Source organism: Dromiciops gliroides, chromosome 2 (assembly GCF_019393635.1).
Source record: "Dromiciops gliroides isolate mDroGli1 chromosome 2, mDroGli1.pri, whole genome shotgun sequence".
Taxonomy (NCBI): Eukaryota; Metazoa; Chordata; class Mammalia; order Microbiotheria; family Microbiotheriidae; genus Dromiciops; species Dromiciops gliroides.
The window spans coordinates 427,339,437-427,354,254 of NC_057862.1; the positions used below are offsets into that span (position 1 = coordinate 427,339,437).

The window sequence follows — 14,818 nt, forward strand, 5'->3', positions numbered from 1 at the left end:
TATAAAGTCTCCAATGGATTTTGTATGAAGCAGATACCAAAGCACAGAGTTCTTCTTCCCCAATAGGTCAATAGCTAGATCTGGGAGGGAGAACTTTCAGATAGACGGTCCCTTTGCTGTGTGCAGCAAGGTGATCTGAGAGGTAGTGAGAAAACTTTGAGCTTCCCAAACATATCCACCACTCGGGCACCACATGGACTGAAATTTTATGATTAGAGAGCTTCATTTCGTTTGGTTAACCATTGCCTCCGTGTTCAATCTCTTAAAATGTTCATTTTTGGGGGGAGAGCTGTCAACCTAAAGCTATCAATTCTTTCCTGTCGGTAGGAGGTGCTTCAGGGCAATCCAAGGACCTTGGGCACCCACAGAACTTTAGAATCTCAGGAATTATTAGGGGTGCAGAGGTTACAGAATTGTAGAGTTGCATGGGAACTTAAGTCATTATCAGAAATCACAGCTGTACCAAATTTGACAGGTGACTAATCTGGCTTTGAATACTTCTACTGACAGGGATCTCAGTAAAATTTGAGGTCACTTGTTCTATGTGGGAAGACTATGCAAAAGTTCATTCTTGGGGCAGCTAGATGGCGCAGTGGATAGTCACCGGCCCTGGATTCAGGAGTACCTGAGTTCAAATCTGGCCTCAGACACTTAACACTTACTAGCTGTGTGACCCTGGGCAAGTCACTTAACCCCAATTGCCTCACTAAAAAAAAAGTTCATTCTTATGTTGAGCTCTAAACCTATCTCCTGGTAATTCAGTCTAGCTCTTCCTCTCTAACAAATTGAAAACCTCTTCAGATATTTGGAACCAGTGGTTGAATCCTCAGCTTCCACCATTCCTTTTTCACCCCACCCCCCCCTCAAATCTTTTTCTAGACTACTGAGGAAGCTTCACAATTTTGCCAAAGCCTAGCTGTCCTGGGGCAGGGGTGAAGAACCATCTCTGACAGTGAAATTAAGGCTAAGTGAGGAAAGGTTTCCAAACTAGACCACTCATGTCATGAGGGCAAAGTTGGCTAGGCCAGAGCCAGATGGAAGAAGATAGCCCATCATTGTCCTTCCAAGTCTGACAGGTGCTGTGAACTGGGCCTGAGCTGGCATGAGGCTTTCTGTGGGGAACCCAGATTTCTCCAGTGATTTGACCTGTGCCCTCTGAAAAGTTCTGTTTGGGTTTTCATTTCATGGAAAATGGGCAACTCAGCTAGTTATGGAATTCTTTATAAGAGATCAAGTTCTTTGCTCTTCCTGAATCATAGCATGTCAGGACCGGAAGTGATCTTGGGGATTATCTAGTCCAACTCTATTTTCCAGAGGTGGGGAAAAGATCATCCTGGACTTTTACTTAGTAAGTGATGGTGGTGGTAATAGTTAAAGGTGGCTTGCTCTATTCTGTCACTACAGATTGAACCCTGATTCCAGCCAATTATCTTGAAAGTTTATTAATCATGAGGCAGCTGGGCAAGTGAATGTGGATGGTTTGGGACAACTCGACACCGCGACAACCCCCCACCCCCCAAAATAATACATAAAGTATTTCATATTCATTTACAAATGGCTATAGACATAGACTTATTGGGGAATTTTGTGTGAAATATGAGAAGCAGGAGGGTGTTTTCATTCTTTCTTCTAAAGCAGCTGTGGACTACCCAGCTCCCATACTCCCTGTTCTTCTCCTTTAAGGTCCCAGCTTTCCATCTAACTTGGGTTTGAGTTCTACTGCTCCATTGTCAGCTGATAGGGCCTGTTTGGAGGAGAGTACTGAGCAGTTTCTGCCTAGGGTTTTTGAGAAATGTCCCAGGCAATATCCACTGACCATTCATTGGTGAGGAGGCCCTTGCTTCACCATTCCCCAGAATCCATATTCCTCTAGAGATACATACCGGTCAGTAACAAGGATTTCTCATGTTATGACAGGGCTTCATGGTTTCCAAAATGCAGTCAAATTCATTATTGTGTTTGATCCTCACTATCACTGCCACAAAGCAGGCAGGGTAGGAATTATGGTGCCCATTGAACAGGTAAGGTAATGGGGAGAGAGAGGTTGGTGGCAGAGCCAGGATCAGGACCTGGCTCTTATCACTCCTTGTCCAGTGCTCTCTGGGATCTCGATTCTTTGATCCCAGTTGATTAATAAGTGCTAGTCCCTTATCTCTGGCCTTCTCCCTGGGCTAGGATTGCTTGGCCCACAGAATCTAGCAGTCTGTGGGCAATGTAGACTCTAGAGGTTTCCAGGTAGAGATGGAGGCACATCTTCAAATCTGCTCTGTGTGTAGTGGGAGGCAGATACCAGGAATCATGGCTCAGACCTGGGAGCCACTTCTTGGTCAGAATGTAGTAAGTATTGGTTGTTCTCGATCCCATCTGGTGTTGCCATCACCTCCTGATCTCTTCCTCTGAGGACCTCCCAGTCCCCCAAAGCCTGATCTCTCCTCTTAGCCCGGGAGCCCGAGGCACCTTCCTATCTCAGGAAGGACCTTCTCCCTGTCCTGAAGAACGATTCAATTTGTTCCAAGGACCGGCGCCTGGTTTCTGGCACACAACAGCCTGTGAAGACCAGATTCACCAGGCACACAGCGGCAAAGAAGTAAAATGGCACTTGAAGGCCAAAAGCATTCTGTAGAATAGAGGGAACGGAAAAAGGGATGCATGAGTTCAGCCCAGTTAGTATCAACGTGTCGCATGGAGAACCAGACCCTTCTCTCTACTGCCACAGGAAGCAATTGAGTCTTGAAACCACTTGGCAGTTTTGACGCTTAACTAGTAACTTTAGGGATGTTTTCATTCCTTCCTTGCCCCACGCAGAAACCTTTCCTGGCTCCCCTCACCCACAGGACGAGACCTAAGCTCCTCAGCCTGACCCTTCCGGGCCTAACCTACCCTTCTAACCTAATTGCACACTACTCTCTGCTTAGACCCTCTGCACCAGTGAAGTGGTTCACAAAATATGCCACATATTTTTACTCCATAAATTTAGTAAACCTTTTATATACCTACTATATGCCAGGCCTTCTCACCCTTCTGACTTGGCTCATAATACTTGCCCTGTGTAGAATGTAACCTCATCTCAACCTTTGAAATCTCATGTCTTTAAGGGCTGGCTTAAGTGCTGCTTCCTCCAGGAAAGCTGCTCTTTCACACATCACCCACAAATGACTCCTTCCTTCCCGACCAATGACAGGTGTGAGGAGGGCCAAGCTAGACAGTTAATGTTTGGGTTGGGGTGAAAAAATTCCTTTCATTTCCTGTCATGCCCTCGCAGCTGGCAGAGAGCCTAGAGAGTGATCTTTGTCCTGCATTCCTGCAGCCACACCCAGATTGCTGCCCTCCTTACACTTGCACTTTTGCCACATCACTTTTTGCCTTAGATTCACTGAAATCTTTTCTTCCTCCTGTGACATTATATATTCCACAAGAACAGACTGTGTTCCTAACACCCAGCACAGCACATTACATATATCAATCTCTTACCAAATGCTATTTGAACACATGAACTAATGAAGGAATGAATGAAAAAATGACCAACTATTCCCTGTCCTGCCCAGGAACAGGGAGCAGAAGGTGGCTGGAGCCACCGACACCTACAACTAGATGGGTTCAGTTTGAAAGAATTACCCTCTTCTTAGTCCCTTGCTGTCTCTATTCCCTCTATCCAGGCCTTGTGATTTGGGGCTAGAGGGAATATGGAATGGGACTCACCTCCACCAGCAGGAAAGACTTAGTGAGCATGAAGGCTGTGAGCCAGCTGACCAGCACACAGAGTCCTGAGGCCACACCTCGGGCCTTTAGTGGGAGGATTTCAGACATGAGAAGCCACGTGATAGGACCCCAGCCTATGGCATAGCCTGATGGAAAGAGAGCAAGACCCAACGTGGATAGTAGAGAGTGAGAATGGTTCTGTGAAAAGAGAAAGTCCCATTCCCTAAGGGAGTGACCCCACTACTGCTTACCCCTTCCAACCACAACTCAGGGAAGTTCTGCTCTGCCTTTTTGTTCAGTCGTTTCTATTGTGTCTGACTCTTTGTGACCCCATTTTCTTAGCAAAGATACTGGAATGGCTTGCTATTTCCCTCTCCAGCTCTTTTTACAGATGAGGAAACTAAGGTAAATAGTTAAGTGACTTCACACAGCTAGGAAGCGTCTGAGGCCAGATTTTAACTTGGGTATGATTCCCAGCCTAGTGCTGTATCCACTGCTCTATCTTTGGAGCCCTCTAATGACACAGGCTTCCTAAGGCTATCAGTGTTGTGGCATCTGTCTACTATATGCCTACCACCAACTACCCTCAGGGTTTCTTACTTCCCCAAGGCTCTAGGCTTTTGACAATGCCAGCCCAGAGGACACCCTTGCCCGATTTTCCCCCTTCCCCAATACGGTTGTACATGCACCACAGACCAGGCCCCCAACACACATACTCTCAGATTCACATAGACCCAGTCCACTGTCTTCCCATTCATAAGCTTACCACACACACCAACCACAAATACACAGGTACCCACAAAATATGTCATTCATACCAATTACTTTTTTGGGTTCTAGGCAGGGCTTTAGGTACAGAACTGACCCAGGCCCCCAGGGATTAACTTCCCCCCACCCTTTCAACCCCTAATTCCTGCCCATACCCTGAGGGATGGAAGTTCAGGCAACACATACCCATGATGAAGAGCATGGTAGCAAAGAGAGGCACCAGCATAAGGTAGCTCCCTGACCCTGAACCCTCAAGGGCCACATGGGTCAGATCCATGGTGGTGTTGGGGGCTGGATGCTGTGGATTCAAGTGGATATAGAGCCCCAGGGCCAAGTTTGCCGCAAACATGATGGATGCTATGAATCAAGAGGAGAAGGAGGTCTCGAAGTCAGGGATGAGGAGGGGAAGGGAGGGTGAGCAGTGGGAAGGGAGCAGAGCTGTGGCCATACCTGAGACAAAGAGAAGAATCTTCCGACCTGCTCTGTCCATGGTGACAGCTGCGATGAGCACAGAGACAAGTCTCATGGCCCCCACGATGGCTGCATCCTCTTCTGGGGGCTGAGACACATGAGGTGGGGGATATCAGTGCTCACAAGCCTGGCCTCCCTGCTGTCCCGGCAGCCTTCAAGGTCAGGACCGGAGCTGGGACTTCCCACATTTTAGGGGATACTATCAATCTGCCTTTCATGATGAGGCAAGGGAATGAAGGGGTTTGGGAGGAGAACTCACTCTATTTCAGGGTTTAGTACCATCTCCAATTTCTTTTTTTTTTCTTTTCTTTTTTTTTTAGTGAGGCAATTGGGGTTAAATGACTTGCCCAGGGTCACACAGCTAGTAAGTGCTAAGTGTCTGAGGCCGGATTTGAACTCAGGTACTCCTGACTCCAGGGCTGGTGCTCTATCCACTGTGCCACCTAGCCACCCCTCCACCATCTCCAATTTCAAGAAGTGGCCCAGGAATGGAGCCTGGGCATTTGAGGAAACCCAGAAAAATTATGAAGAGAAGTTGTGCTTGACTTTTTTCTGAACCCTACCCCCATCAAAACTCACCCATTCCATGTCCCATTTCCCCAGAACTCTCTGCTACATAATCAGACAGTTCAGGCCATGCTGCCTGTTTTGGGGGTATGAATATGCCCGCCTCCCAAGAAATAGCTGTATATCCTCACAGGGGCCCTCTGGAAACAGTGGCTTAGTCCAAAGGAATCACTTTAATGGTGGGATTTCAGGCACTGGTGCAAGTAGTAGGCAGGGTACACTGAGGCATGTGGCATCTGCTTCAAGCATCCCCCACCCCCAATCCTCTAGTCATGGGTCATGTCTGGCTCTCCTTATGGGTAAGGCAGATACTGATAGGGTCCCTGGGCAGGTGGCCTGGGGCAGGGGCAGGGGCAAGTACTGCTCTCACCAGCAGGACAGCCGTGCTGTGGAAGATAGATTGTAGGTAGACCAGGACAGGCGTGACCCCTGTTAGCTGCTGCAGGAATCGCATCAGAACAGCAATGACAATGGGTTTGTAGATGAAAGGGTCCCGTAACTCGGACCAGGACAGTCGACTGCTCTGGAGACATGGGGCAGGAGTTAAGGCATGTGGACCCAGTTTTTTTGGGTTTCCTCCCCCAATAGCAGCCTCCCCACAGCAGCACACTTGGAGTGTCCCAGAGTCTCTGTGCCTCATCTCTCTGTCCTTTTCTTCTCTCCCCCTCCTCCCCTACCTAAAAGAATTGTGAATTACAGCTCTGGTCTTCCTGCCCTAAGGAGGATGAAAACGTGGTCCCTGAAATAATACTTGAGATGCCAATTTGGCCCAGCCCACTGAATGAAGGCCTGTGAAGAGGGGCTCAGTCTGGGTTACCTGATGGCTTCCACTAAGGCAGGAAGCCCTGCTTCTTCTAGCCTAGGGCTTCTGAACCTTTGTTGTGGCCCGGACACCATCAGCCTGGTGAAAGCTATGGACCCCTCCTCCTCAGAATGATGTTTTTAAATGAATGAAACACATAGGACTAATTATATTGAAATATACATACACTGAAATAAAAAGTACCTGGAATCCAGGGTCAGAACTCCAGACCAAGTCTCTTTCATCCGCACCCAGTTTCATCTGGCAGTGCCTGCCTCCCTTACCTGTTTCTGGACACTGTTCTTGATCTGTTGGAATTCCCTCTGGAAGTCTGTGTCCCTCCCTCGGAGCCAGGCCAGGGCTTCCAGAGCTTCCTCCTCCTTGCCCCGGGAGAGGAGGAAGCGGGGGGAGTTGGGCATAAAGCACAGAAGAACCATCATGATGAATATGGGCACTTCTCCAGCTACTGCCAGCCAGCGCCAGGGTATCTTCAAGCCTGGGGAGTGGGGGGAGGGAGAAGAGGGGAGAAGAATGTCAGAGGAGGCCCCAGGATGGACAGAGGGGCAGGGGGAAGGGGTCTACAGGATCCCAGGCTGTGGCTCCTGGGCAGATTTATCCCCATCCTTCAAGGCTCAGCTAGGCCCTTCTCCAGGAAGGCCCACAGAGACCTCTCCTTCTATGATGCTTGCAGCCTGTATTCCTTGTGTGGCCCTAGTTTTCCATTGTCTAAATCAGGGGTTCTCAACCCTCTTTTGGTCCCTATACCCTTGGCTTTCAGTATATGTTTCTGTTCCCTCATGTAATATGAAAGTAAATAATTTCTGGTAAATGTCAGCAGAATAATATAGCTATTGGCCAAATATTCTCATACCCTTTGATAGTAATAATAACTAACATTTATATAGCACCTTAAAGTTTGTAAAGCACATTACATATACTACCTCCTTTTTTTTTTTTTACAGTTTTTTTTTTTTAAGTGAGGCAATTGGGGTCAAGTGACTTGCCCAGGGTCACACAGCTAGTAAGTGTTATGTGTCTGAGGCCGGATTTGAACTCAGGTACTCCTGACTCCAGAGCCAGTGCTCTATCCACTGCGCCACCTAGCTGCCCCTTATACTACCTCCTTTTAATCCCTACAATCCTATGAGGTAGGTGCTATGATTATTCCCATTTTACAGATGAGGAAACTGAGGCCAAGGGAGATTAAGTGACTTGCCCAGACCCACACAGCTAGTAAGTATCTGAGGCAGGATTTGAACTCAGGTCTTCCTTAAGGAAATCAAGGGGATTAGGACAGCAAATAGTTAATTGTGGGAATCGAGTGAACCACACTGACTTCATTTTGTTCCTCAAGTCTGGAGCTTGCCCAGTTCCTTTTCTATTCAGTTATGGGTCTAGTCCAAATTTTGTCATGTGAGAAATGTTCATTCAATTGTGGAAGTTGGGAGAAAATCAATTGTTTGGTTTGAACCAAATATATTGTTTGAACCTAGCCCTGCTTGACTGGGAAGCCGGACCACCTCTACCAAGGACCTAGGTTATACTGACTAGAAACCCAGTCAGATCCAAAGATTGATGAACAGGTTTTCTCGCGGTCGTACATCTCAATCAACCCAACTTGTCTTATCAGAAAACTGGCCTTGTACTGATCAGTCAGTTATTACTTCATGTTCCTTTGATTGTTTACAGACACTTTGGGGAATGGGACACCTTTTCTGAATTCAGGCAATTACACCTGTTTCCCTGCCCCCCAACTTGGAAAGTCCCTAATTTTTTATCCAATCAGAAATCAGATTACCGAATGTAGCATTGTTTCCTTTTAATTAATTGGCCTTATTCGATTCGTTATTTTTAATGTATAAAACTCTGTCTCTTCCTGTATTTGGGGTCCAGTGCCTAAGCTGAGGTCTGGTCCTGGTTTGTTGGGTAATTGGCCTGCATTGTTGAATAAACTAAAATGCTCAGAAGAGCAAACTTTTGCTTTCTTAGTCATTTCATCCTTCTCCTGCCACATCCTGACTCCAAGTCCCGCTTTCTAGCTGTTTAGCTGCCCCTGAGGGGTACAATATGACCTTAGGATAGGAATTCTGGGTCTAGTCTGTATCACTAGCCCTCTTCTCATGCTTCCCCTCTCCCCAACTAAACCGCCAGCTTCCTGAGAACACAAACTTTGTTCTATTAAGCTAGAGATTCCTCTTCAGGGAATAACCTGACAGCAATTGGGGCTTTGAACATAGTACGTGCTCAGACAGATGTTCATTTGTTGATTGATTGATTTGTAGTCCCTGTCTCCACCCTGACACCCCTTTCCCCATCAGAGAAAAGATACTTGCCCAGAGCATAGAGCAAGAGTGACCCAAAGACAGCCATGATCTGGGGCATGACCCCCAGAGTCCCTCGAATTCCAGGGTGGGAGATCTCAGATACATAAACCTGTAAAACGAATCATGCAGCAGGGGTAAGAAGGATGAGTCAGGACACTTGAGGGGTCTAGTCTCAGACCTGCAAATCACTTCCTTCATCTGGGCCTCTCTTTCCTCCTCTGTAAAAGGAAGGGGCTGCTCTATGGTTTCTCAGATCCCTTCTGGCTGTAAGAGTCTCTAATGCTGTCACTCTAAGTGCACACAACTGGTCCAGGGCTCAGGTGAAAGAAGTGCTTCATTCCCAGACGGAGAGAGGCCCAGCTCATAGGGAGCACCACTCGGGAAACAGGGAAGTCATGCTGGTGTGGGGGTCCCAGTCTGTGAGAGTCAGGAGGGCCCTTCATCCTAGGGCTCCTACCAGACAGGATGGGAGACTTGGAAAGGATCACTAAGGTAATTGGATACAATCCCTTCATCTTACAGATGGAGAAACTGAGGTCCAGAGAGGTTGGGGGACCCATCCAGGCTCATCTAGCTAGTAAACATCTGATGTAGGATTTGAACTCAGCTCTCTCTGACTCCGAATCCAGAGCTACCACCCTAACCTTTCAGACAAATGCTTATTGAATTGAATTGACATGACCTCACTCTATGTGACTATGGAAAGCTCCCCCACCTCCTCTGAGGCTCCCTTTTTCCTACTAGAAGGGTGACAGTGGCCTGTTTCAGACTTGTCAGGGGCCACCCTGCCAACACTCTGAAAGAGACCTGCTTGGCAGCTCATTTGGACTGCCTGGACAGAAGGGCTGATTCTCCTGATTCAGCGTCGCCCCTTTCAGGGTCCCTTTATCAGCTGTCAGGATGTGCTGAGTGACAGATAAGCTAAGACATCCCCAGAGGGGGCAAACGTGACAATCACAATCATGGGGAGCAATTAGTGGAGGTGTGTGGGAGGAGGGAAGGGCCTTTCTCTGCTTCCTCCCCTTGCTCAATGAGGACTTTTTTTGATTGAGCAATACCCTTGAGGTCAGAAGCAATTGTGAGCTGAAAACTGTCCAGGCAAGGGTGGTAGATGGCAGCTAGGCAGCCAGGATGGAAAGAAGATTCTCATTCAGAGACAGATCTCCCAGGTTGGGGGTCAGTGATGACTCCCTGTGCCTATGAAACATCCTTGTGAGAAGTTCATAGAGTCATAGAATTTAGAGCCCAGAAACACATTAGAGATCACTTATTCTGACCCTTTCATTTCGTAGACATAAAGGCTGTGACATATTCTGTGACTTGACTAAGGTCATAGCTGGAATAAGTGGGAGTGCTAGGTTTGAACCTACATCCTCTGAATCTGCTTTTAGTGCTCTAATTCAACCCACTCGTTTTTTCAAATGGGGAAACAAAGGCCCAGAGCGGGAAAAGCTTAACCAAAGGCATGCAACAAGTTAATGGAAAAGCAGAGGTACCATTTACTTGTACTAATGGCTATGAAGTGGAAACGCTCAGTTAAAATAAATCCATAATTAGCTTCCACAACAAAGAGGAAGCTAGAACCCCAATTCATTTAGTTGCTGATTCGTCTTCCCCCAATATCCCCCAGAGATGTCCTTTCTGGGATGCAAGGGTAGTTCTAGGAATTGTCCTTACTGGGATGCAGGCAGCTGTGAGACCTCCCGCGAAGCCAGTCAGAATCCTTCCCAGCAAGAGCATCCAGAGGCCCTGAGCTCCAGCCATGAGGGCATAGCCAATAACTGAGGGCACGGCAGAGAACATGATGCTGAGCTTCCTGCCCAGGAGATCATTGAGCACCATGGCACTGAGGCCACCGGCAGCTGCTCCCAAGGTGAATACGGACTGTAGAGAAAGGGGACCTGGTAGGGTGATCATATCCAGATGGGGCTTGTGTGGGTAGGAACCCTCTCTTCCCCATCAGAGGCTGGAGATGGAGCCACTAGACAGAGGTGGTGGGATATCTGATGCTCCTTCCCCCCGAAGTGTACCCGGCACACATACCCAAATAGTCTTTAGGCAGGTCCTAATTTGGAAGGCCCTGTCCCCCAAACCATGGGCTCTGCGGGTGTCCCAGGGGCCTTCTGCTTAGCCCAGGATGACTCTGCCCTGGGCTCCAGCCTCCATGGGGTGGGAATGAAGGAAAGTAAAACTATGACATTGCATGGTACAAGCAACTCCTTCCAGTAACTCAGATTGCTTTCATTTCCTATTTCCATTTCTTTGCCGAGTTTTCCCCAAAAGATATGTTGGGGCTGGAGGGGTGGGATGCAAAGAGGCCCTGGAAAACCCATGGAAGTTAGGGAATCAAAAGACCAGTGTCCTGGGGTCTTATCCAGGGAAAGAGGTGTTGAAAGCTAAAAGGTGGGGCCTGTCTGAGCTCCTCAGCATTACAGGCAACCCCGGGGCTGGGGGCTGGGGGCTGGGTCAAACAAAAAATTATTATTTTGGGGGGGGGCAATTGGAGTTAAGTGACTTGCCCAGAATCACAAAGCTAGTAAGTGTCAAGTGTCTGAGGTCAAATTGGAACTCAGGTCCTCCTGAATCTAGGGCCAATGCTTTATCCACTGCACCACCTAGCTGCCCCCAACAAGAGATTATCTTGAGAAATCCTCACACCAGGGCTCTGGGATTCTTACCCCAAACCAGGAAGACTGCATCTTATTCATTCGTAAAGCTGGGTTGGGGGATCTCTCAAGAGCTGGGATGACTGGGGATGTGTAAACCATTGCATAGCCAAAGCTGAAATTTCCCAGCACTGCTGCAAAGGTGGCCAGGAATAGCCTCTTATTCTTCAGGGTTCTAGGGTAGGAAGAGAAAGGGGAAGGAGGAGAGAAAGGGCTACTTGTAAGGCTCCACCTCACCATTTCCTGCTATACCCATCCATGCCAATGATCCATTCCACTCTATTCTGAACATCTCAGATGACAACTAAAGCTCACATATGACACCGAATGTTAGAGCCAGAAGAGATCTTGGAAAACTTCTCATCCAATCCCTTGATTTTATTGGTGGAGAAATGGAGGTTCAGAGAAGCTAATGACTTGGACAAAGTCACACAGCTTCGGTTCTGACCACCACAGGTGAACAGAGAACAAAGTGATACTGTTTCCTGGAATAATGATTTATGTAAAGACCAGGTGAAGGCATTGGGAATATTTAGTTTTGAGAAGAGAAGGCTTGGTGGGAAGGGTAAAAGACATTGTCTGCAGCTATCTGAAGGGCTCTCATATGGAAGAGGAAGCAGGTTATTTCTATATGGACAGAGCTAGGACCGTGTCGAAATGAGCTGGAGCCAGCTTTTACCGCCTACGGAGAGCTGATTGTTAAATTTGGAGTGTGAGTGTTCATACCTTGGAAACTGGCAAATGCTTTTATTGTTTTATTTATTGTCTAGACTTAAGAAATTTATGGACAAAAATGTTACTGGTGTAGATTAAACTTAAAAGTGTGTTGTGTATACCTTTTTTTTTTTTTGAGAGTTGGTTATATATCAGCACATCCCTGACTGTGGGGTGATTACAGAGAGGCAGATTTCAATGTTCAATGTAAGGAAGTACTTTTTTTTTTTTAACAATTTGCTGTTATTCAGTCATTTTCAGTCTTGATATAAGCCAACCTAAACAAATCCCAATTGTACAAATAAATAATAATTGTTGTTTTTTGGTTGTCTGACCCTTTGTGACACCCTCCCTCCACCTTGGGTTTTTGTTTTTGTTTTTTAGCAAAGATATTAGAGTGGTTTGCCATTTCCTTCTCCTGCTCATGTTCAAATGAGGGGGATTAAGTGACTTGCCCAGGGTCACACGGCTAGTAAGTGTCTGAGGCCAAGTCTTCCTAACTCCGGGCCTGGTGCTCTATCCACTTCACTATCTAGCTGCCCCAGTTTTTTCTAACAATTAGAGCTTTCCAATAATGGGATGGTCTACTTTATAAGGTAGGAAGATCGCTGTCACTGGGAGTGTTCAAAGACTAGGTGACTACTTCTCAGGGATGCTAAAGAGGGAATTCCTCCTTTGGGTGAGATGTTGAATGCTCTCCGAGGTCCCTGCCAACTCAGAGATTCTGCTAACAAACTTCAGGCTAACAAAGGTTTATCGTGCTGAGATTGCAGATTTATCATATGGAGATAGGTCAGTTCTTATCCATTGGGAAAAATGGCTAAGAATGGACAGTTTCTATAGAAAGGGAAAGGCTAAAAAAAGAGGCTTGGGATCAGGTTTCCAATATCTCTCCACATTCTTTCTATCCTCTGTTCCTCCCTTTTACTTCCCTCCCCCCAAACACTCACAGGAGTTTGGGGGAAAGCTCAGATGTCCTTGTGCCTGAGGCAGAGTTTGGTCCCACATGGCCCATATGATATATCTGGGGCTAGACATCTTTAATTCCCCCATCCCTAAGCCACTGAGTCTGTGCTTCAGTGAGGTCAGGTTCATGGGCTCTGTTCTCCCCCATGGGACAGGAAGCTTTACTTTTTCTTCACTGGCCCTAACCTTGTCATCCGGTCCTGTGAGAGCATGTGGATAGTTCCACGCATCGCACCCCCAACATTAGAAAAGCAAATTCAAATACATGTCCTTTTGACGGTTGTTTAGATGAAAGGTATCATCTCTGTATATAGGTGATAGGTGTTTCTATTTGCCCTGTCTCACTAGACAGCTCCCGAACCACCTACAGACAGGAAGCATCAGGCCTTCCTAGGTTTGGCCCAGAGCTGCCACCCCCTACAAGCCAGCCAGCAGCACTGACACTGTCGGATCATAGAAGAGGCCTGGGGCATCCAGACAAGGGGCCAGTTCTTGCCTCTTGTCCTAGAGGGTGGGAGGGTGGGGAGGGAGTGGAGAAGACAGCTGGGATTTAGATTTCCCTAATGTGAGGACCAGAGTCAAGATAATAACCTCCTAGAGATGAAAGAGAAGCAACTCAACTCCCTCGCTTTCCTCCCCCCTCTTCCTTCCATCTCTTACCTGATATAATCCTGTTCTTGCTGCTGGTCCGGCTTCTCCGGGAAGGTCTCATAGTCTGGCGTCTCACTTCCTAGAAGGGGTTCCTCCATGGTGGTTGGGTCTAGGAGCCAGACGTCAGACCCTGGCTGTATTCTTGATGATGAGGATTCCCTGAGATAGCGGGGCCTTTGCGTGACCCAGAGGCCCTCAGAAGGCAGGTCCTAGTAGGTGTAAATGTGTGTCCTGGGAGACTGGGGGAAGGGAGAACTCTGTCCTTAAACTGCCCCGAAATGAGGAAGTGGGCAGGGTTTGGGGTGTAGAGAGCCGCTCCTTTGGAGGAAAGAGAAACAGGAGGAACAAATCACTATATGCTGGGTCACACCCACCCCCTCCCCCAGAATACTAGGTCCCTTAGCTAGGATCAGGGTGGCCGGGCTCCTGGGATGGACCAAAGCTTCTCCATCCCTCAGTCCCTCCCCTCTCTTCTTCTTCATGCTACACCGGCCGATCCTGAGCTCTGATTGGCTTCCCAGGAACACTATGCTGCTCAGCCAGCACCAATGGGGAGCCAGAGAACCTGTTCTGATGTTCCTTGGCGGGGCCAACTGGCTAGGTGGGGTTAGGGGAGTTTCCCAGCTAGGGATGTATCTAAGACCGCCTCCCATTTGGGACAGTGTCACACACACACGCACACACACACTTCCTATTTTTATTTCACATAGATTCAGCCTCTGTGTGAGCTGGAAGGAAACTTTCATCTAGTCTACTTCATCCTACCCCACCCTCACTTTTACAGATGGTGAGACCAAGTCCCAAGAGGGAAATTATTTAGTCAGGGTCACCTACTGAATTTGTGGCAGATCCAGTATTAGGGTACTAGAGACAGGTTCTTGACTAAACAGGTTCAAGGTTTTGTTTTTTTTTTTTTTTTCCCCATCATACCTCACTGCTTACATGCTATACTTTGTATAAATCACAGCACTATCCTGCTTCAAAATTCTTCGATGCTGCCTATTGCCTCCGATGGCTCCCTAGTATCTCCCAAGTAAAGTTCAAACTCCCTGCCTGGCATAAGGTTTTTTTTAATCTGGGGACACCCTACCTGGATAGTCTTTTCTCACCTTATTCTCCCTCATCTCTGTACATCAGGCTAGACGACTTTGCTCCTCTAACATACCCTCTACTTTCCTGCATCCATGTCA

The 14,818-nt window shown here is 47.5% G+C and overlaps 1 protein-coding gene across 1 annotated transcript; it reads right to left on the bottom strand.

Moving 5' to 3' along the window:
* Window positions 1-645: 645 nt before the first annotated feature.
* SLC2A6 (solute carrier family 2 member 6) lies at window positions 646-14,106 on the bottom strand. The gene is made up of 10 exons (XM_043984669.1): window positions 13,638-14,106; window positions 11,310-11,472; window positions 10,309-10,515; window positions 8,641-8,740; window positions 6,592-6,803; window positions 5,876-6,028; window positions 4,918-5,026; window positions 4,654-4,824; window positions 3,700-3,845; window positions 646-2,617 (listed from the first exon to the last, which is right to left on the bottom strand). Exons 1-10 carry the CDS (start codon window positions 13,724-13,726, stop codon window positions 2,462-2,464), a joined length of 1,506 nt encoding a protein of 501 aa, XP_043840604.1. The 5' UTR covers window positions 13,727-14,106; the 3' UTR covers window positions 646-2,461.
* Between the last annotated feature and the right edge of the window lie 712 nt (window positions 14,107-14,818).

Bases quoted from the DNA above. Each gene is read 5' to 3' on its own strand.
- SLC2A6 (XM_043984669.1), bottom strand. From the start codon at position 13,726: ATGGAGGAACCCCTTCTAGGAAGTGAGACGCCAGACTATGAGACCTTC. The intron at 11,473-13,637 runs GTAAGAGATGGA...TTCCTACCCTAG, and splicing joins CAAGAACAGGATTATATCAG to AACCCTGAAGAATAAGAGGC. The intron at 3,846-4,653 runs GTATGTGTTGCC...TCTTTCCATCAG, and splicing joins TACCATGCTCTTCATCATGG to GCTATGCCATAGGCTGGGGT.